This window comes from Staurois parvus, unplaced genomic scaffold (genome assembly GCF_062004578.1).
Source record: "Staurois parvus isolate SC_StPar_1 unplaced genomic scaffold, SC_StPar_1.0 ptg000562l, whole genome shotgun sequence".
Taxonomy (NCBI): Eukaryota; Metazoa; Chordata; class Amphibia; order Anura; family Ranidae; genus Staurois; species Staurois parvus.
The window spans coordinates 13395821-13419849 of NW_028318358.1; the positions used below are offsets into that span (position 1 = coordinate 13395821).

At 41.8% G+C, this 24029-nt stretch overlaps 1 protein-coding gene across 1 annotated transcript in view; it reads right to left on the minus strand.

The window, feature by feature from the left end:
• LOC149450862 (hydroperoxide isomerase ALOXE3-like) overlaps positions 1–24029 on the minus strand; it is a 55067-nt gene that overhangs the window by 6468 nt on the left and 24570 nt on the right. The window contains exons 7-11 of the mRNA XM_089691361.1: positions 22848–22991; positions 18136–18339; positions 13912–13998; positions 3186–3355; positions 1765–1886 (exon numbers count right to left, since the gene is read on the minus strand). Coding sequence (XP_089547487.1) covers positions 1765–1886; positions 3186–3355; positions 13912–13998; positions 18136–18339; positions 22848–22991 — 727 coding nt within the window. The remainder of the gene's footprint in view (positions 1–1764; positions 1887–3185; positions 3356–13911; positions 13999–18135; positions 18340–22847; positions 22992–24029) is intronic.

The following is a 24029-nucleotide window of genomic DNA, read 5'->3' on the forward strand; positions in this document are numbered from 1 at the left end:
CTAAGCAGGCAGTTACACTTTTAAGGGAGTCCAGCCAATCCCCAATAGAAGGCATGGCAAGGGGCTCGAAGTCCCTCGAGTGCAGCCAGCCACTCCTCAGATCCACCACTGCCTTCAGGGCCCTCCTCCAAAAGCCTCAGAGCAGTGGGAAATTCCAGAGGGGCTAGCCTGAAGAGTCTCTCAGCCCTGATCACAATTTGACCCCTCTGGTTATCAAAACTGAGCTGCTAACCAGCTCCTGACTAACCATTAGGGTCTAGCTCCCTCTAGCTGCACGAAGAGGGTGCTACATTTACATTAAATAAAAGGCTGGAAGGCTGCTAAGACACAGCTGGGAGGGGGAACAAGCGGTGAAGCTTTTCACGAGTTACTCTTTTAAAGGGGTAGCAGAGTGAACTGAGCTGCTAAAAGAACCATTTGATCAACTGCAGTACTGTACTTCTGCTTTCTGCTGTGAAATTAGAAGATGAACGGTTGCAGTGCGTGCAGCTAAACCTAATTTTGAAAGTCCATTTGCCGCTTGTTATCAATATATAAATACCTGAGTAGGCTGGTCACAGGTTCAATTAAACATCAGTTTACATGCATTTGCCACAAATCAATATGACTAACACATTACATGGTGCTGTGCAATATCTTTATGTTGTATATGGAAGCAAACATGTCCTAAAGTATGAAACAAAACCTTTGTTTTAGATAGAATGGAGAGGGATTAGAATTGTCAGATGTGCTTTTTTTTACTCTGTTAAGGAGATTTGCCCTCTCTATATTTTGTTAGCAGGAGTGAAAGAGAAACCCACATTTTGGGTTATCACCAGAACAGTAATAGAGGGGAAGTTTCCAATGAAGACAAGTTCTGATGACATCCCGGGTTTCCCTCACTCTGAATTTCCCCTCACTTCCTGTTTTGGCTATGGGACAGGAAATGAGAAATCTACCCAATAGTTATATCCTTACTCTAAACAAGATGTGGAGAAAAAGAAAAGAAGAAAAACACGTAAAAAAACTTGTCTTTAGTTTACTTGAACCTGCTTTAATGTGAGTATTACAACGTTGAATGTTTAAGAAAAAAATAAATAATGAGGCTTTAGTGTCAAAAATTCTAAAACATTGTTTCATGTGTGTTAATGTTCCACCTGCTCCACTTCTCTTCACCAGCAGCCACAGTATGTGCTACATTGCAAGAGGTAAACAAGAAAACAGCCTATCAATTTAAAATAATGAATAGTGTAAGTGAGGGACAATTCACTATATGAACATTCCCCAGTACTCTAGCATTTGAGGTAGCAAAAGAGGCCCAGTTTAAACCACAATCACAGAGGTACCTGAATGGGTGTGTATACCGGATTTTTACATGGACACAATATAGAAATCATGTTAAGAAAACATTTTTGAATTAGGTGTCTTTTCGTTTTCAGCACTGACTTATGCTAGGTTTACACTTGTGCATTTTCCAGTGCATTTCCCAGTTTGCAAAAACACACAAGTCCATTTAACATTATTTCCTATGGTTCACATTCACATCTGTGTGATTTAGCCAGTGTGTTTTTGGAAGGGTCAGGGACTTTCCCTGCAACAGTTTGTTTTTGGTTGAATAGAACAGCATCAAAAACACAGGTATTGCAAAAACAAACTTCCCCAAAAACATAAATGCATCAAAAACATGTATTCAGAAATGCACTGCAAAACATGCCAGAAAAATGAATAAAGCGCAACATGCATAGGTGTGAACCAAGGGTAAAGAACACCAGAGTGGAGATGTACCTGAAGACTTATTATTCAGGAATCCTTCCATGAAGATCTCAGCTACCCAGGCCTGAAGTTCAGGGTCTTCCTTGACCATCACATCACTTGTATAATAGTAATGAATGATGTTGGACACAAAGCTAAAAAAAAAAAAAAAAGTTTACTATCATGTTTAAACAGATGAATGCAGAATTGTATTCTTTAAAAAAGCATCACTTTTTTTTATTACACGCAGTGCAAGTACCTGATTTTGAGCTAGTTGCAGCCCTTAAATGTCATTGTACAGCAGAGCTTAGACTGAGGTTAGGAGAGGCAGCATAAGGAGCCAGTTATTTGTACCACAAGGCTCATGCGTTATAGAACATACTAATAGTAAAGATAATGACAGAAAGAGGAGTGCAAAGTGACAGAGGTAAGCTCATCAGTCTGCTGCTTTTCTGTTCAACATCCAGTCATAAGCTGGGACAAGACTTAACTGAAGCAAAAAAGTCCGTTTTCTGTCCTGCCAGACAGGACTGCAGTGGGACAAAGCTATGTAAACTTCAGGACTGGATGGACAAAAATACAGTGCCATTTAACCACTTCATGTCCAGACACTTACACCCTTCCTGTCCAGGCCAATTTTCAGCTTTCAGCACTGTCACACTTTGAATGACAATTGCGCAGTCATGCAACACTGTACCCATATGAATTTTTTGCATTGTTTTGAGACACTTTATTTTGGTGGCATTTATTCACCACTGGGATTTTTTATTTTAACATTTTGCAAATAAATCATTTCTTCATAACTCTTGGCCAAAATGTATTCAGTTATCTTTAGTCAAAAAAAAAATAATGATAATTTTTCAAAAACTTTAAACTAATTATAAGTTTTGGTGTTAATTTTTTTTATATTTGTTTTTTTTTTTAACATACTGTCACCCTAGCACTGCTTGCTTTTTACACCCATAAAGGCTGTAAAAGCAATAATTTCTCCTCTGGCTGCATTCTTGCAACCATTGAGCAATACTGTGTGAGCTGTGATTGGTCACAGCTTGTCACATGGTACAAGGCTGTTGTGAATAGCCTTGTACCATGTGATCTCTGCTTACTTCGTGTGAAATCTGAATGATCAATGTCAGAAGTGACATCTTGCTTACTCCTATTCATGTGATCACTGGCCAGTCAGTGATCACTTGATTGGGACCTCACACAGAGGTCCCATACAGTGATAGGTGTTCCCAGGGAGCACGCAGTGTCCAAAATGGCGGGTGCTGTTTATGAACGGCAACCCGCCCCTGCACTGCCACCGTCCGGCCTTTTATATACATGGGCCGGACGGGAAGTGGTTAAAACCGCTCCCATATAAGTATTTCATTTATGTATTTAGCGGTTTACGTAAAGTTTCGCTTAGACACCCCCATGTTTATTTTGTCTCTCTGAATATGGAAGATCTTTACCTTTCCACAGCTTCCCAGATCTTCATGCCATCATCCCTGTACAGGTAATTTGGAACGTGCTCCATTGCTCTGCCATTTATATCATCAGGGAGACAAAGGCTGCTATAGGTCACCTCAGCCATTGCTTTCTTCAGAATTACAGGGACTCCTCCATTCCCAGTCACAGAGGCCTTGAGAGAGAATGCAGAAAAACAAATACATGTAAAAATATTGCCAAGTAAACGAGAAGTATGGTCAAAGTTCTTTTGGCCATAATTCTCTTCTAGGGCAAAGGAGTGCACTAAGGTCTGCCAACTGACATCACGGAGCCTGTCCAGGCTTTGCAGCAATTCCGACAATGTTGGGATCCCTCAGATGCCAACCTCTGAGCGCACTGCTGAGAGCCTGAGCCAGCCGTTCCCAACCCCTGCACAGTCTGGCACTTCTGTGAGCGCTGGAGGGGCAGAACAGAAAGCCAGTGACCGACAGTCATTGGAGACCGATCAGTGAATACACATACAGTACCACAAAACCCCATTGAAATAATGTTTAGTAACCAGTGCTATATCAGAGAAAACAGGCACAAGCCAGATAGCAAAAGTAACTCAATAACTCGGTAATCAGGCAAGCATAAAATGGTTTGAACATAGTATTGACAGTAACTGGCATGCAAGATTATAAATGTACAATAGGAGGCAAAGTTTGGAATTTGGCGTCCAGATCAGCATAAACAATAATACCACCTGAAGTGCAACAGTGAGCAGAAAGATCTGATCTATAAACTGCTAAGGCTATACTGTCAAGGTGCACTGATGGTGGCTATGCTAGTGTAGCACTATTCCCCTTAGGGGCTGCTGAAGATCTGGGTACTCCATAGTCTTGCACGGCCAGGCAACAAGCATGTTCCACAGATTTGCATTCAAGATACAGTAAAAAACAGTCCTTGGTCTGGTTTTGTTTTTTTGGGATTTTATTAAGGGGTTAATAACTTGGATGCCCAAGGGAACTGCAAACTGAGGATAAACTCCTTAGCAACTATATTATTAGTATTATACAGGATTTATATAGCGCCAACAGTTTGTGCAGCGCTTTACAATATAAGGGGACAGTACAATTACAATACATTTCAGTACAGAAGGTATATGAGGGCCCTGCTTGGGGAGCTTACAATCTAAAAGGAAGGGAGGTGATACAAAAAGGCGATAGCTGCGGGGGACGATCTGGTAGAGGTGATTCATGTACAGTTCTTAGGTGGAGGTAGGGTAGGCTTCCCTGAAGTGAGTTTTCAAAGATCGCCTAAAGGCAGACAGGGTGTGGGCTGACCGGACATACTGTGGTAGGGAGTTTCAGAGGATGGGAGAGGTGGTATTGGAACCCATGGGAGGTTATCAGTTGGCCCAGGAAGGAGGTGTAGAGAGAAAAGGAGAGGCCCAAGGACAGAACCTACCATTAAGGGTAGAAAAGAGTTGACGAGGATAGGATGAGAGGGTCTTGAGAGAGTGTTGTAGTAAGTTTGCTTAGCAGCATGGAGGCTGGAGTTGTATTTGAGAAGAGCGGATTTGTAGAGGGTAAAGTCTTTCAGGGATTTAGTTTTATGCCATGCTCGCTCAAGAGTGCGGCTGTCTCTCTTGAGACTTCTGGTGTCATGCGTTTGCCAAGGTTGTGACAGACAAGGCCTGGTTCTACTTGGAGAGTGGAGCAAGAGCATCCAGGGAGGATGATAGATAGTTGTAGGCAGATGTGGCCAGTTCTGGGTGTGCAATTTTATCATAGAAGGGCTCAATAGCAGAGTGAAGGTCAGGGCTGAGGTGGTGGAGGTTTCTACAGGTAACTGTTTGCTGGTTAGAGGCATGGGAGGTAGGAGGCAGGGAGAGTGAAGCTGATAAAGTTGTAATCAGAGAGGAAAGGGGATTTAGAGGTTACAGGGAGTGCATAGGTGGGAGAACACAAGGTCGAGGGTGTTGCCATTGGAGTGGGTGGTGGATTGCGTCCATTGTTTTAGGTTAAAAGTGGAAGTTAGGTTGAGTAGTTGAGAGGTGGCAGAGGTATGAACATTGACTGGGATGGTAAAGTCACTGAGGATGATGGCAGGCACCTCAGAGGAGAGAAAGTACAGTAGGCATGCTGAAGTGTCAACAAGTAAGCCTGAAACTGGGCCCAGAGGTTGGTTGATGACTGCGATCCTCAGACAAAACAGGAGAAAAGAGACAATATAGTGCACTTCAAAAAGAGCAGAGGGACAGAGACAGAGGGGCAGGAAGAATCTGGAACGTACTTTGTGGGGAAAGAAGAAGTCTGGACTCACTTGCCCAGACCCAGTGGATGAAGAGGGGGTGGAGTCAGAGGAGGCCACCATGGGAGAGTGAGAGGAGACAGTCGGAATCCTGGAGCCAGGTTTCAGTGATAGCAAGTGGGTTGAAAGCGTGGGAGAGGAAGAGGTCATTGATAGTAGAAAGTTTGTTAGAGGCTGAGAGGGCATTCCAGAGGGCACAAAAGATGGAGGGGCCAGCACGTGGAAGCAGGGAAATTGAGATGAGCGAGGGTTGCGGCTGCGGCCAGAAAGGGGAGGCTGCTGCTTCTGTGGGTTGGAGTTTGATGGTGCAGGGCCAGGGTTTGGGGCGATGTCCCTGGAAGTTAGTAGTAATAGGAGGGTGAGGGAGGTGGGTGGGAGGGGGATTTATATGAGGGCAAATGCCACAGTGATTTTGTAGTGGTGATATTGTGTGGCCCAAGAAAGCAGGAGATAAGCGCAATGATATTGAGAGAGCAGAAGTGTGGGTGAAATGTACAGGTTGTGGGGTGGGGAGGAGGGGTAAAAAAAAAAAAAAAAAAAAAAAAAAAGCTTGAGAAGAGAGGGCATAGAAACAAAGTTAGCAAGAGCATGCTGGAGAGAGGAGATATAACAAAGGAAGGCTGATGGAAAGAGGGAAGAGGGAAGAGCACTTGCAGACTACTTTGGGTGGAGCACGAATGTTTGTACTTGCCTTAGTCAAGGCTAAGGAGCAAATCAGGTTTCCCACCAGCATGCTCTTTCCCCCTTAACTGGCCCAGGGGGTGTAGGATTACTCAGTCTCTTTCCTGTGAGCTGGTGTAGGCAAGTAGCTGCCTTCTGCTGGGCTGGCTCCTTTCCTGGCTCCACAGGTGGTACTCACTCTGGGGGCCAGTGAGGCTGAGCAATCCTCCTGTCCAAGTTCCAGCCTGTAGGTAGGCCCATTCCCCCTGGTTCCCCTTTCTAGGCTCCTGCATCTCAGCCTTCCTCACATCTTTCACCCGAACTCTCCTGGCCTCTGAGCAGGCTCAGTCATACTTATGGGCCAATAGTATTATAAAGTGAAAAAAATGCTGCACTACATGAAAAAAATTGCACACTATATATCAAAAGCAAAGTGAAAAAAAAAATCTATATCTATCTAGGAATAAAAACAAAAAGGAATTAAAAATAGTATGAAATCGACCAAAAGTCATTCCAAAACGCAAGTCCAATCAATAGTGTTCTTCTGTGAACCCTCCTTTTGGATAATGAAAAGTATGTGCAGCTGTCACAAATTCCCATGCAAGAACCATCCTCCACCATATATCTGCTCACCTCATGCAGTGTGACCTCGCAATGTTATTGTCTAACTGCATTTTGGTCCCATTTGGACTCCGATCAGCTTGCTGAATGAGGACTCCAAAGTATGCTCCCTCCTGATAAACCTCTTGGTGTCAGCCGTATTCCTCATTAAAAATGTATGCATCAATTAAACATAAGAAATGCACTCACGTTCAGTAGGTGTATATACTATAACCGCTGTCGCGATGAATGGGAACATCGTGACGTCATCCATGGGGAGGTTTCCATTTATCGGGACAGCGGTTATAGTACTCTGGAAACGGCTCTAGAAACAGCATTATAGCAGGCAATTGCATTTACTTAGTGGGCCCATGCTTTGCCTTGCATTACATTACATATGGTGTCAGTTTTGAGCCTGTACAGGATTCTGCTGCTGAGATACTGCCATCTTGTGCCTAATCAGTACATCACTGGATGTTCATCATACCTGGTGCATTACATACATAGAAAAGTGCCTACTACATGTAACTATTTTATTGTATTTTTGCCCAGGTTACCTATTGTGGTGTCATGTATGACTTCCTCTGCAGGCATTTCATATTCTGTGTTCTGGTGTATATACACCATATTGCCAAACGTATTGGGGCACCCCTCCAAATTATTGGATTCAGGTGTTCCAATAACCTCCATGACCACAGGTGTATACAATCAAGCACCTAGGCATGCAGACTGCTTCTGCAAACATTTGTGAAAGAATGGGTCGCTTTTAGGAGCACAGTGTATTCAAGAGTGGCACCGTGATGGGTTGCCGCCTGTGTAATAAGCCCATCCGTGAAATTTCTTTGCTACTAAATATTTCACGGTCAACTTTTATAGTGCTATTATAACAAAGTGGAAGCAACTGGTAACAGCAACTCGGCCACGAAGTGATAGGCCATGTAAAAATGACAGAGCGGGGTTGCCAACTGTCTGCAGAGTCAATAGCTAAAGACCTCCAAACTTCATATGGCCTTCAGATTAGCACAACAGAGCTTCATGGAATGGGTTTCCATGGCCGAGCAGCTGCATCCAAGCCTTACATCACCAAGAGCAATGCAAAGCGTTGTATGCTGTGGTGTAAAGCACGCCACCACTGGACTATAGAGCAGTGGAGAAGTTCTCTGGAGTGATGAATCACCTCTGTCTGGCAATCAGATGGACGTGTCTTTGGTTTGGCCATTGCCAGGAGAACGGTACTTGCCTGACTGCATTGTGCCAAGTGTAAAGTTTGGTGGAGGGGAATTATGATGTGGGGTTATCAGGGGTTGGGCTTTACCTCTTAGTTCCAGTGAAGGGAACTCCAAAGGCATCAGCATACCAAGACATTTTGGACAATTTCATGCTCCCAGCTTTGTGGGAACAGTTTGGGGATGGCCCCTTCCTGTTCATAAACAAGTTGTCTGTACATGTACGGGGGTTAAACAAAAATATTGACAAACTACATAATTTGCAGGTGTCAGTGATTACATGCTTCGTGTTGAAAGCAAAAGTGTAACATTTCTCTTCTGCTGTGTGATGAGACACCTAGCTAACAGGTGGGAAGCCGAACGTTCGTCATTCACTGCGTGCGCTGCTAGTAATACAGATGTCAGAGCTTACTGAGCTTCAAAGAGGGAAAATTGTTGGTGCCCACTTATCTGGTGCCTCTGACTGAAGATGCCAATTTGCCGTATCACAAGGTACAGTATCAAAGGTTATGACGGCATATACAGTTTCTGGGAAACATCTGATAAGCATAAGCGCAGTCGACATAGTAAACTGACCGAAAGAGACAAAGGACATTGCACAGGAGTGTGACCTGGAATAAAAAAAAAAAAAAAAAAAAAAAAAAACTGCTGCAAGAGTGACTGTAGAGCTTAACCTCAGTCTCCACAATACTGAGATGCTTATAAGACGGTTTTCCCGGAGGTATTGGTTAAAGTATTATGTGGAGGACACAAGTAGTTAGAGACTGGTGAAACCAATCTGAAAAGAAGGTGTAAAAATAATGTCAGTCGATAGGACGGTTGTTTATGGGGTGTTGGAAAACAGGAAGCGATGTGAAACTTGGGAAGGTCGTGTGGAGTAACTGCTTGCCTGTACGTGGTCCCTCCTTAGACACTGTCCTAGCACACTGGGGAAAAAAAGTTCCTGATGGCAATATTGAGCTGTGTAATTCATTCTGGAATGTTGATATTAATGGTAAACAGAATAATGCTTTGCTAAATTCGGTAAAGAGACTACCTCTATATTTATGCTACCAACCTCAGCATTCTTTCATCAGATACAGGGGAAGTAAAAAGTATCCCCAGAACCCCAAAGCCAAAAAGGTAGAAGATTTGGCAGAAGGATCAGTGGGACCCTGTTAAAGGTTCAAAAGTACATGTGGATGTACACCCAGAAAAAAAAAAAATGTTGATAGCGTTCCCCTTTACAGAAGAAAAGAAGTAAAGTCAGACAGGTTTAGCTCCCTGTAAGTGATAGCGGACAGAGACATGCCAAAAAGGAGGAATTGGTGTGTTTACCCCTCTGGTGTGAAACAAGAGGGGAATATGTGGCAGTGAGGTCCTGCCATGGTGTAAAAAGACAGTCTGGGCCAGGTGGGAGAGGGATATGGGGAGGCAATGGAAAGGGGAAGGGTGGTGGGATGAGAGGGGAATGGGTAGGTATTTTTAGTCTCTGCGATATAGTGGGAGATAATATAGCCTGGAGAAGTCCTAGAGAACGAAGGAGAAGACATGAACAAGAAAGGAGAGGGGACGGAGAAGGATAGGAGAATAAGGGAAGAATGGAAGAGATACATTTTGTAACTTATGTTAATGGATTAAATAGCCCTGGGAAGAGATTTGGGATATTTAAAGAGATCCAGCATATATTGTCTTTAGTGGTTTTCTTACAGGATACACATTTGGGGGGAGAAACAAATGAAATTAAATTCTAGATATTATCCATTGTGGTTCTATGCAGATTCCACAATTACAAGAGCTAAGGGAGTGGCAATAGGTTTTGTGAAAAGTATAAGGTTTAAGGTGGACAGATTAGTAGATCCTGAAGGGAGATCTGTTTTTGAAGGGAAAACTACAACAAAGATTGTACACTAGCAAATATTTATTGTCCAAATAAGAAACCGGAGATACTTAATACTCTGCCTTTTTTGAAATCCATTAATTTTTTCAGTTTAATTGTGGCAGGAGATTTTAATCTCTGTATGGACCCTCAGATATGACGTCTCCTGTGCAGAGGGAGGAGAGTAGGTCTCCGAGATCCTTGAATAAAATGATATTTCAAATGTCAACTTGTAGATATATGGAGAATTAAGCATATGAAGGACAGACTATACGTTTTACTCCCATGCACACGAGATTTATTCAAGATTGGATTATATATTGCTGGAACATCACTTCTATTTTTACTTTAACTAAAGCCTCAAGTTGATGTCAATATCAGACCATGCTCCCGTCACAATGCAATTATGGGGAAAGGAGTTGAATGGGGGAAAGTATGGAGGTTAAATGAAACACCTCCAGGATCAAGAGACAAATCAAAGAATTAAAAAAGAGCAATTTTTTGAAGAAAATGATACAGGGGATGAGTCTGTAGCAACGGTATGGGAGGCTCATAAGGCCTATATTAGAGGAATCCTAATCTCGATTGGAGCAAAGAGGGAAAGAAGAGAAAAAAAATGAATGCGCTCCTCAGGGAACTCTGAAAAAAATGAATTCAACAAAAACAGAGAATTAAAATATAAACCTTCCAAATAGAGAGAAAAATAGGATACAAGAGGAATTTCCCTTCGTTTGGAGAGAATAAATTCAAATATCTAGGATTAAAATTAACTGTTTCCTCCAAGAACTTATGATTAAACTATATCCCATTGTTAAATGAGATCAAGGATGAACTAAGGAAATTAGGTTGGGGAACCCCGTCGTGGATTGGTCGTATAAATTTGATAAAAATGGTGATTGTTCCAAATATTTTATAAATTTCAAATGATACCAATTAAACTACCAGAAATACAGAACAATTAAAAAAATGGATATTTGGAGGAATAAAAAACCAAGAATAAACCATGAAATTTTAAGTAGAAATAAAGAGAAAGGTGGACTGGGAGTACCAGATTTGAAAAGATACTATAACTCTGTAATAATGGCGAGAATTTATGACTGGACATAATGGAAAAGGGAAATGCTGGGTTAAAATAGAAAATATACCAAGTAATACCAAATTAAGTAGAAGTGTATGGTTACCTTTGTAGCAATTGTGCATACAGAGATCAGACGCGGTCACCCATCTTGCTAAGGATCCTCCATCTTTTATCTCTCCTCCAAATCCCCCCTCCCTCTGTTGAGAGATACGTGGTCCCTGGATGCAGAGTTCAAAAAGGCATCAAGGCCCAGCGGGAGAGCTCATGGTATAAACCCCAATTAGCCTGGCCCCCGTATGTCTGCTAACTCTTACTGGAAAAGGATTGTAAAGCCAGTCAAGTCCTTCACTGAGCTTCAAAGATATTCCAGATAAACCGTAAACCAGATATCATATTCAAAATCCATTTTCCCCCTATGATTTCACATCTTGGAATATGAAAGACTTGCATAAGAACCAGGCATATATTCAGACCGGTCACTTTAATACAAGTCGTCTGATATATTACACCCCCTAGCTGACATCTACAGGAGAGCAGAAAATTATACCTCCTTAACAGTCCCAGCAGGTATGTCATATTTCATAGCTAGACGTTTAGCAGATTAATCTACTCGTGGATAGAATGTTGCATGTATCCAGGGAAAGTTATTGCCCTGGTGTCAACTTGGGAGGGATTTTGGTTCTAGCTTAGGTCTCCGCCTGCAACACTCACCCAAATGAGGCAATTGGTTCTCAGCAGGGTGTCTCCCTGTAGCAGAGTTCCTAGAAAAGCTAAGCTTAGTTGAAGTAGCTCCCTTTTAACATCGGAACTAAATTTTGGGAGATAAGGCCCTTCTACTCTGACACTTGAAAGCTGCTTAACCCAAGACTTTTGGCAAGTACTTTATCTTGCTAAATTCCTCTGATCTCTGCTGTGCTATTGCTCTCTGTATAATTATATATAGGCTACATCTTTCTCTGTAAATATTTTTATTGCACCCTTTTGACCTTTTAGTAATAACTTACTTTCTGAAAGTGTGGAACTGTTTCTAAAGCTCTTTAATGCAAACTAAGAACCAGTTTCTGAAGAACGCTACTGTGTGTTTAAACCTCTATATACCCTGACTGCGATGACAATGGTATACAGATGATTATTCAACAATCATAGTGTTATTGCTAATATTGCCAAGTTTCCTCTCTGTACAAAAAGGAGGTGGTGGCAGTGTGAAGGGTTAATTGCATAATTAACCTGACCCAGTAACAATCGCTCTCAGGCTGAAGACACAGATTGTAGTCCATTAGCTGGAAAATCTTTGTGCAGGGTGCAGCTGGGCATGGCATTGTTCCGCACGTGACAGCGTGGTTTTAGATTGGCTAGTCTTTCGGTCACGAGTTTGGTGAGAAGGGCTGGGGTCTGACGCCACGATTGTCACAACCTTCACAATACCGAGGATTAGCAAATAGCACAAGTGTGTTCACATTACAAGTTTCACATTAAATGTTTTAAGAGTTTGGGATGTTTTACACAAACAGATGGGAATTGAAATCATTGTTAAATGCACGTAGGATCAACAGTTTTCAAGAGAATGGATGAGTGGCATTATTTTCAATTGAAACATTTTGTAGGGAAGCTGCCAAAGCCTTTAACAAGAGAGGATTGGAACTCCTTTGAGCGTTTATTAGACACACAGGGAGATGGGAAACACGGAACTTCTAAAATATAGAAGATTCTCACTGAAATAAAAAACACAGAAGACCTCCATATATAGAAAAATGGGAAAGGGATATAGGAGTAATAGATGTGGAAAAAAGAGGAAAATGTATAGATTAATTCATGAAAATATAAATATGCAGAAGTAGAAATGAATTATAAATGTATGGCAAGATGGTATATTACACAGAGTTTGGCACATAGATTGAGTGGAGATAATTCACCTTTGTGTTGGCGGGGATGTGGAGGTAGAGGCACTATGTATCATATGGTGGGAGTGTCCTAGAATACAAGAGTATTGAGAGGCAAGTCTCTGGGTCTAATAGAATATCAACCTGTAATTTTCTGAATCAAGCTATTTTCTCATAGTATCAAGCTTTCAGTCAAAAAATATAACTGAAATGCAGCAAAGGGTTTGATACCCAAGTTCGAGGAGACAGGAGGTGCCGAAAATAAAAGATTGGGTTGACAGGGTGGCTCAAATATGTAAATTAGAGGAACTGTACCATATGAATGAAGATAAGATGGAGAGATATCATAAGATGGAACAGGAGGAATTTAAAAAGTCAAAAGTTAAATTATAGAGTTTATGGGGGACTAACACAGAATATGGTTACACTTTAAAACATTGACACATTTTCCATACATTTAGTGTAAAGAGTATGTTTCTACAAATGGTTTCTGAAAAATCAAATATTTAAATGAAAAAAAAAAAAAAAATATATGACTGCACTGCTGGTTCAACATCAGGCAAGTTCAGCACCTTGCCCACATTTTCTGGAGTCATTGAAAGAAGAAGTAACTTTACAACCTTCAAGGATTGTGGTGAATGGCAAATAAGCAAACCCAACATACAAGTGGGGGAGATCTAGTCCTTTTGGAGGAAAAGAATACTCACCATGACCATTAGCATGCCTCTGCGTCAGGCCTATCAAACTAGTACTTCTTTTACCAAAGGAAAAGGATTTGTTTTCTACACCAACAACTTTATTCAAAGAAAGGAAAGAGACCAATGCATGTTGCTGCCTTCTTCTCTGAAGGATTTGATTCATTGGGAGGCAAGGATAGCTGGTGCATGTTGCTTCCTTCCCTCCCACAGAATGTTTTCTGCACCATTTAACAGCCACAAGTAATGACTTTGCAAATTTCCACCCCACCTCGATCCCCAAATCACCACCACTGTTTTCACAATTTTAGAAATAAGAATTTCCAGAAGACTACACTTTATTTTCTCCATTTAGATATTTCAGTTGTGTATTTTATTGAATGTTCTGTTACTGACACCACTTGCTCTAGTCAACTGGAATAGCCAAACAAAATGTAACCAGTGCTTTGGTTCTTACTTGATCAAAGATGCCTCCTGGTCCGAGGAGTTTCGTTCTTGCAAAGGTATTTATTTCCAGTGTGTAGCGAAGGTGTGGAATTATAAGCTAGGAAAAAGAAAAAAAAAAAAACACTGTTCTAAGATCCAGCTGTATACGATATTTGCTTTAGGCTAGACATGCAAATCATTTTAGGGTACCTTATACTTTGTAATTGCCTTCTAACAATTTAAAGCTGAACTTTTCCCACCATGAAAAATCTATCTAACCTGGTTTCACTAGCATTAGGTATAAATGCCGAATCCCCATTTTAATGGAATGTTTTTGGAAATGTCTCAGAATGCTTGGTGAGACCCTGTTTTTCAATCAGTTGAAATGGGTCTGGCTCAAGGGAGGGATTTAGAACAGAACAGCAGCTTAGTGTGTCTCCGTTTATATCTATACCAGCCAGGCTGAGTGTTCCTGCCCAGTGCCCATATACACAGAATATCTGCAGTCTCTAACCGTCTCCTGTAGTATGTCTGCAGTCTCTGATCATATCTTGTATGAAGTCCTCAGTCTCTGACCATCTCCTGTAGTATGTCCGCAGTCTCTGACTATCTGACAATAGGTCCCAGGGAAGCCCAGGCCTAAAGCTGTGCAAGGGGACCCAAAATTTCTGATTGCTGCCCTGGCACCATCAAGTAGGAAGTGATATCCAACTGCAGTGGTGTCGCCCCCATCCGTGCCAGCACACTGATCGGCTTGCCAGCACCAACCACATCATTTTCAGGGGTCAGTTTGGGGTGCACACCATGACTGTGCTGCTGACCTGAAACTAGCCTGCCCAGTGGCAGGCTTGACAGTAGAGAGCCTGTGGGGAGGGGGTGGCATCATGATTTACTGTACCAGGTGACACCAACCCTATTGACACCACTAGCAATGACATCACTGTATAGCACATAACCTGTGCAGAGAGCAGAGCTCTGTAAGGGGCCCAGCAGGTCCACCCACTACAGGCTGCCTGCAGAAAATTACAGGAGCAAGGCAGATGCAAGACCAGTCACCCTGCACAAAAATGAGAGCAGCAGTCACTGGTCTTTGTTACTGGCAGATCCTACACACAGGATTACTGAACATATCTAGAAATACACAAAGCACACCAAACATTTAAGTAGGAATACACATTCCTATAGTAATTAGACAAAAACTGCTTTTTCAGTAGTTCAGTTTTAAAGCAGCAATACACTTTCAATACCAAGGAGATATGGGAGCATGACGGTGGCTGTGCTCATGACCTTGACAGGCATTCCTATATAAAAATCGGCCACAGAAGTACCCCTGCTACCCTGAAGTGAATGTCAGTAGGGGATGTTGGCTGTGGGATTACTGCATACAGGCCGAGATATTAGATTTCAACTTACATTTAAGTTTGAGCAACATACAAAAGATTTTAATTCACACTACAGTTCAGCTTTAAGTAAGAAAATCCTTATAGTTAATATTAGGCATGCATGTTTGAATTTACATCCAAACAAGTAGTTGAACTTTCAAAATCTTTGTACATCTTCCAACACAATAGCAAGAGAAGCATATTTAGAGAGCATTTTACCCATAACATGATCAAAACGAATGTTCTTTAGCAAGCAACATACATTCCACATTAATTATGCTACTAAAATTAGTGTGCGCTGCAAATTGCCTCCAGCATGGTTCCTGTTTCTTCTTGCTGGAGGCTGGCATTTTGCTGAAGCCCAGAGTCCAAGCAGCAGTAAAGCTTTAGGCAGATCAGCCTCTACATTTTCAAGACAGTGCCAAATATAGAGAGCAACTGAGCATGTGTAGAACACCATGACACTGTTGGCTGCTGCACCAATAGGACCACTTTAGGTTTGTCCTCATTACAGCTCACTTGGCAATAGGAGACCCCCCCCCACATCTATAGGCAACAGCTTCTACAGTTGTGACCAAAATTATTCAACCCCCACTGAAATTGAGTGTTTTGGCCAGTTTGACATTGCTTTTGATCATTCAGTCATCTTGCTTACATTTACATTAAAGAGGCACTTGTAGGTCAGACAAATATAACATAACAGTTATAATGAAATAACCACAAATGTCTTTTCTGTGCTCACAGCATTATCAGTTTTATTCAACCCCCAAGTGACATTCAATCTTAGTACTTAGTACAGCATCCTTTTACAGTTATAACAGCTTTTAAACGTGAAGCATAGCTTGACACAAGTGTCTTGCAGCGATCTACGGGTATCTTCGCCCATTCTTCATGGGCAAAGGCCTCCAGTTCAGTCACATTCTTAGGCTTGCGCACTGCAACTGCTTTCTTTAAGTCCCACCAGAGGTTCTCAATCGGATTTAAGTCTGGTGACTGCGATGGCCACTCCAAAATGTTCCAGCCTTTCCTCTGCAACCATGCTCTAGTGGACTTGGAGGTATGCTTGGGATCATTGTCCTGTTGAAAGGTCCAACGTCTCCCAAGCCTCAGGTGTGTGACGGACTGCATCACGTTTCCATCCAATATCTCCTGGTACTGAAGAGAATTCATGGTACCTTGCACACGCTGAAGCTTCCCTGTACCTGCAGAAGCAAAACAGCCCCAAAGCATGATTGACCCTCCACCATGCTTCACAGTAGGCAAGGTGTTCTTTTCATCATAGGCCTTGTTCTTCCTCCTCCAAACATAGCGTTGATCCATGGGCCCAAACAGTTCTAATTTTGTTTCATCAGTCCACAGAACACTATCCCACAACTTTTGTGGTTTGTCCACATGGCTTTTGGCATACTGCAGTCGACTCTTCTTATTCTTTGGAGACAGCAAGGGGGTACGCCTGGGAGTTCTGGCACGGAGGCCTTCATTACGCAGTGTGCGTCTTATTGTCTGGGCTGAAACTTCTGTACCCACATCTGACAAATCTTTTCTCAGTTCCTCAGCAGTCACACGGGGACTTCTCTCCACTCTACGCTTCAGGTAGCGCACAGCAGTCGAAGTCAGCATCTTCTTTCTGCCACGACCAGGTAGCGTTTCAACAGTGCCCTTTGCCTTGAATTTGCGAATGATGCTTCCTAAGGTGTCTCTTGGTATGTTTAACATCTTTGCAATCTTCTTATAGCCATTGCCCTTCCTGTGAAGAGAAATCACCTCTTCTCTTGTCTTCCTGGACCATTCTCTTGCCTTCACCATGTTTGTAACCACACCAGTAAATGTCTAGAAGGAGCTGAGTATCACAGTCATTTTAAAGCTGCCTAATTGGTGCTTATTATGCTTGATTGCTGCTCGGTGACATCCACAGGTGTTTTCAATACCTGATGGAAAGCACCTGTATGAACCTCTGTTCTTCAGAGTGGTAGTCTTTAAGGGGTTGAATAATTGTGGCAATGAAGAAACCACATAAGAACCATTTACTACTGTATTACATAAACAATTGATGTCATTTTAGTTGCATTTGGGTAGTTACAACGTCCTTGTAGGATTTGATTCTGAATACAATTCCAAATGTACACTATAGTCCCTAAACCCCTTTACAGCATTGGGGGTTGAATAATTTTGGTCACAACTGTATGTGCTGGTCATTGTTTCCATAATACAGCACTGCTTTAAGTTGACACTATTACAATCAGGGGAGTACTATGCTACACGTGACCACAATGTTTCTATACCCGGGAACACAGTTTACACACATCTGATATGGTTTATTTTCATAATTTATGCATTTTTGGAGAGAACATGACATCATGGGGTGGGGCCAGGCTCATCTTACTTCACTGATTGGTGGATGGTTTTCTAAAATCGCTCTCCACCTTCTGTCACAAGCCTGATGAAGGGGTCCTGCGAGACTCTGAAACATTGCCTTGCTGTAACTATGATCGTTCAATAAAAAACTATTGGACCCATATTGGTGATCCTTGGTGTGCTGGTGACATCCTCCCTTGCTGATCCTTACGTTCCTAACATTACCCAGTCCATATCAGTATAGATATCCAGCATGATATTTTCCCCCCATCTTATGTGTTTCCAAAGGGTTCCTTTAGATTTTTTGAGCAGTGTATAAATAAAAATACACTAAAACAAATCTGTTTAACCAAAGTTTTGCCTATACACAATTCAACTATTGGACCCTACAATCCTTTACCAAAACGTCTGCAATTAAGATGATTTGCCTTACACCATGAATTGCTTTCAATTCTACCAATGAACAGTAAAATATCTGTCAAACATCTCAATGAAAGTAATTCCAGACTTTTTTTCACCTTATACACTGGGTGCCCCATTGGAAGTTGCCTTGTAGTTGCAATTGAGAAGACCTCAGCTAAGAGATGGGTGCGGAGAAGGTGAGCGTCAGCTTCATGTACCTGGAAATCAGCACTACGCACCCAGATCTTGGCCAATAACCAGTCATATTCCGAGTCGCTGGGCAAAAAGATGGGAACATTTTTTCCAGGGGTCTGAGATAACTGGAATACAAAAAAGATACAGGATTTACTGGCCACAAAATATGATAAAAAAACAAAACCCTATAGTTTACTTTTAATTGATGTTTATATTACATTGATAGATTTTTATAATGGGTCAGGCATGACAAACTCTGAAAACGTGTTTTACTCAGCAAGGACAGCTGAAGAAAAAAAGGAAGGGAAGAAAAGGAGGAACCTAGAACAGGTCAGCCTTGGTAAACAGTCTATAACAGAGCTGCTTGGGCAAGGGGGGCCTTGGAACACATCAGTCTGATTATAAGAGGAGCCTGGAACTAAACAATTTAGTGAGTCTGGAACAGAGCAGGCTGGGAAAGAATCTACAAAACAGTGTAGGGAAAGGGGGACCCTAGCCCAGAGCAACATCAGGAGAGGAGTTATTCAGGTGGCAGAGAAATGGTAGCAACATTACATGTGAAAAAAGCTAAACGCTTCTTCAGCCTTATCTTAGAAATAACAAAAATGGCCGTATAAGATTCTAGTAGTACCTGGGATACCCATGTATAGAAAAACTCCACTTCGTGTATAAAAATGGCCTGTTCATAAAGGACAATTTAAGTAATTGTGTTCTTTGCTTAACTGTTCATGAGACTACATTTTCACCAGCTCTCGCGTGCCTATCCAGCTTCCTGCACATTTCTATGGGCTTATGTGAGAAGTGCCTCACTAACCAGTTGTAAGGAGTGGGGTGCATACAAGTGTGCCATACTAGAGGAGGCAGACTCAGGGTGCTCTTCAGAAATAACAAAATGTGATGAAGAGCCTTATATGCAGATTACCCGATTTTATTCCTGGGTGATACCCACTAGCCTCCTTTAGATCACTTACACATTTGGGCTCTCTGAAACAATAGTGGGGATAAATCCACCCTGCTACCCAATGATCCATTGACAACCCCTACCTGACTGTGCTCCGTATGTTAGTGATATTAGTGGCTCTTTGTTTTTAAATAACAAACATTTCATACTTATGTGCAACGGTTTTTCACAGAGTAGCCCAAATACTCCTCAGGTCCCCTGATGGTGGCTTCTGGCCCCTCCTCACTGCTAAGTGCCCCAATAGCAGAGATCTCATTTATAGGAAGGGCCACTCCAGGATTAGGCGAACAACCCAGCAGCTTCTGAAAGATGAGGGTTGTCTAGCCATCCCACATCAATGGAGTTACTTTGTAGCTTCTCAGCTACAACCAGGGGCGGACTGACAACTCATGGGGCCCCTGGGTCCTTGCCCAAACTCAAAAAAGCTTATGAAAAAAGGGTACCAGGGGCATCTCATGGGGCCCCCTACTGACCCCCGGCAGTGCCTGAGTTTACAAATGGTCAGTCCGCCCCTGGCTACAACAACTGGTGGGGGTCTTCTAGTGTTAATTGGCATAACTAACCAATCAGTACTGTTACCCTGTATGTAAAATACATGGTTACTGGAGGCCCTAGAAGTAGGCTTCTTGTCAAACAGTTCTGACCACTTGATCCTGTTTCTTTTATTTAGGTTGTAGGCTTCTTTTATATTGGATCTAAATATGAAAGCTTTAATGCTTTCACCCATGAGAAAAGCACTATTTACCAGAACCCAACATATTATGCATCTCCATCACCTGTATACTGATTCCACTCAAATCATTTCAGAGACTCAGGGAACAATTTCAACTCCCACAAAATAGTTTCTCCAATTCAGACATGCATTATCAACGCAATGAAAGACATTTCCTCTGAGACCTCACAATGTTTCCCTATGTAAAGAAGATCTATTTTCTGTCATTGTGGGCTGTAACTCCACCTCTCAAAAAGCTGAAAGATATTAGCTTTCCCATGGGGGGGGTTTACAGCCTGCACTGAGCCGTGACCCCCCCTCCCTCCATTCTGCAGCTGCTGTTTCCTCATCTTTCCTCATTTTACAGTGTCCAAAGCTGCAACTTGCTATTCAGTTTACAGACAGACTGGAAACTGTCAGCTTGTGCTGTGAATGATTGCAGCTCGAGAAGACACCAGCTGACAACAGCATACACTGGCTACCACACTAGTCCAATATTGCCTAGTATAATAGCTATTGTTCGGTATTTTCAGCTTGTGTTTTTGTGAATGGGACCTCTTTTGTCCAACTGCAATCATTCACAAACACAAGCTGACAGTTTCTACCCTCTATTCCCCTTTATAGCAGGTTGCAGCTTGGAATTCTGTGTAAAATAGAGGAGAGTTGAGGAGACAAGACAGCACAGATGTTGTGGCAGTTTGGGAGAAGCAGGGGTAGGGGCTGTGCAAGCTCTGTGTGCACTGCCTGTCATATCCCTCTAATCCTGAGCTGTCACTCAGAACTCCCTCTCCGTTCCTCAGTGGCATCAGATAACTAGGTGGGTGACCAGGCCATCTGACAACACAGCTCAGCAACCCCTGCACAGATTTAGATGGGGACAAATGCTATGTGCACAGAATCTCCTGGGGTGTTTAATAATCTTTTCTTCTAGTGATCTTTAAGCTAGTAGACCAGACTGATTACATAAAGACTCATTTCCACTATTTACACCACCATACTTCTTTCAATGCATAATCTATTGTAATTTAATTTATAGCATGCAGGGTCTTGGTCACTTAATTGTTTTCGTACAACTACAGTTGTGTTCAAAATAGCAGTGTGTTGAAAAAAGTTAATAAAGCTCAAAATCCTTCTAATAGCCTTTATTTCCATACACACAAATGCATTGGGAACACTACACATTCTATTCCAAATCAACATGAAGAAAAATATTTGTGTTAATCTAAAAAAAAAAAAAATTGAAGAAAAGTGAATATTAGACTGTTCAAAAAAAGATAGCAGCGTTTGTATTCTTCTGTACAAACTCAAACATTCACTATATAAACTTAAAAATGTTTGAAAATGTTGCTTTCCTTTTTATCACTTAATATTTAGTTGTATAAGCACTGTGACTCCATGCAACACAGATGTATAGCAGTTCTCAACCAACTTCTGGCACCTGTGAACAGGTATTCCAGCCCAGGATGATTGGACTACATTCCACAGATCTTCTCTTTCTTGGTTTTGCCTCAGAAACTGCATTTTTGATGTCACCCCACAAGTTTTCTATTGGATTAAGATCCAGGGATTGGGCTGGTCACTCCATAACGTCAATCTTGTTGGTCTGGAACCAAGATGTTGCACGTTTACTGGCGTGTTTGGGGTCGTTGTCTTGTTGGAACACCAATTTCAAGGGCATTTCCTCTTCAGCATGGCCTCTTCAAGTATTCTGATGTATTCAAACTGATCCATGATCCCTGGTATGCAATAAATAGGCCCAACACCATAGTATGAGAAACATCCCCATATCATGATGCTTGCGCAACCATGCTTCACTGTCTTCACCGTGTACTGTGGCTTGAATTCAGTGTTTGGGGGTCGTCTGACAAACTGTCTCCGGCCACTAGATCCAAAAAGAACAATCTTACTTTCATCAGTCCACAAAATGTTGCACCATTTCTCTTTAGGCCAGTCAATGTGTTCTTTGGCAAATTGGAACCTCTTCAGCATGTCTTTTTTTCCCAACAGTGGGACTTTGCGGGGCTTCTTGCAGACAGCTTGGCTTCACATAGGCATCTAATTGTAAAAGTACTCACAGGTAACTTTAGACCTTCTTTGATCTTCCTGGAGCTGATTGTTGGCCGAGTCCTTGCCATTTTGGCTATTCTTCTATCCATTCGAATGGTAGTTTTTTGGTTTATTCCACGTCTTTCAGGTTTTGGTTGCCATTTTAAAGCATATGCGATCATTTTAGCTGAGCAGCCTATCATTTTCTGCACTTCTTGTTACGTTTTCCCCTCTCCAATCAACTTTTTAATCCAGGTACGCTGTTCTTCTGAACAATGTCTAGACCGACCCATTTTCCCTCAGAATTTGAGAGAAATGCACTGTAACCACAACATTTGTACAACATTTGCTGCCTTCCTTAAATAAGGGCAATAATTGCCACCTGTTTTTCAAAGAATGAATGACCTCACTAATAGAACTCCACACTGCTATTATTTTGAACATGCCCCTTTCAATTAGTGATTCAATTACACAGAATCAGCAGCATGCATGTCATGACTGTTGGGTCAGTTGGTTTTCTATTACTCTACTACACCTGCTAGTAAATTTGCCATGTAGAAATATCATTTCTACCAAAAACAGTGATCAGGTTAGCGATGTCTGACTGCCATTTTGAACACAACTGTACTATACTAATTACAGGAAAAAAATATAGTTATATTATGAGAAAAATTTTCATGTTTGTCCCTTCTGATGTTTTCACATGAACTGTTCTGATTGGCTTTTGAAAGCTGTGTACTAATGATCAGATTATCGGATATCACTACAAATGCGTTTTTTTCTAACATTCTAGTGATGGGTACAAGGCTTAAAGCTATAGATCTTTTTTCAAGTTACAATTTTAAAGTTTAATTATGTACAAATTTAATATTGCAGAAATGCAGTTATGGATATAAATAACTAAGTGAAAATACCTGGATGGCAATTGGGACAAGCTTATCCTGAGGATTCTTCCACAGTAGACACATTGGAGCTGCTATGTATTGTTGTTTTCCATTGATGGTATTAGCAGGAACACCCTGGAGAGCTTCATAATCTGCCAGGAAAATGTGACCATTCTGAAAGGTAACAAATATGAAATCTGCAATGAAGATTTAATTTAGTCTAGTCATCAAAAGCAAATTATTTTGTTACGTAGGATCAAACCACTGAGCTAATTTAAAGGGAAACGTTACTCTCAATCACCATTGACTTAACCCTTATGCTGCTAGCATCAAATAGGAAATTATATCATTTACTTCTTTTAAACCTTTTACATTTCTTCAGTTACTTCCTGGTTTCCAGACCTATGCAAATTATGTCATACATCCCAGGATCCTTTAGGAGGGATGGAGGGTTTTTTTTTAGCTAAGCACACACTCTCCCGCCTCCATGCCTGAGCTAAGGGCAGATAGATTCCAGGAAGTAAATGCTACATGAATCTGCCCTTACTCAAGATGGTCATGGCCAGAAATGTTAGGGGGTGTTTTCCAAGTGATTGTTCAGCAAAATAAAGCATGGACACATGGATGGATGGGTAAGTTTGCTTTGAATATTGAAAATGAATTTGTTTTTGGTTTGTAATGGTCAGATGCAATGTAGCCCTGCTGTAACCTCCCTGGCGGTATTCCCAAGTGTAGCTCGGGGTAAACTTTCAGTACCACAAGCGGTAACCCCGAGCTATACTCGGGCTTATCATGCGGCGCTGCTCCGGGATCTGTTCACTTACCTTGTCCTGCGCTCCTGTGATGTCCCTCCTGCAGTGTCCCCAGCAACGTCCTCAGGCGGATGCCGGCATCTATCTTCTGGGTTTTGTCCCCTGCAACATCGGGACGTATGGGGGACGGAACGGCAGGAAATTTTAAAGTGACAAAAAGTGACACTAAAATCACATAGTAAAACATTTCACATACATTTTGTCCCTAGTGCTTTGTCCTGCCTGCATTTTTACTGTTCTTTCTGCCTGGAACAGAAATGTCCATGACGTCCAAAAAGCATCCCTTTAGGTCAAAATCGGTTTTAGACCAGATAGAGAACAGCGATAGTAAATCAGAACCACTTGCAGAATTGAGCGATAATGATTCGTGGGGAAATTAGTCAGACACTGAAAACGATTT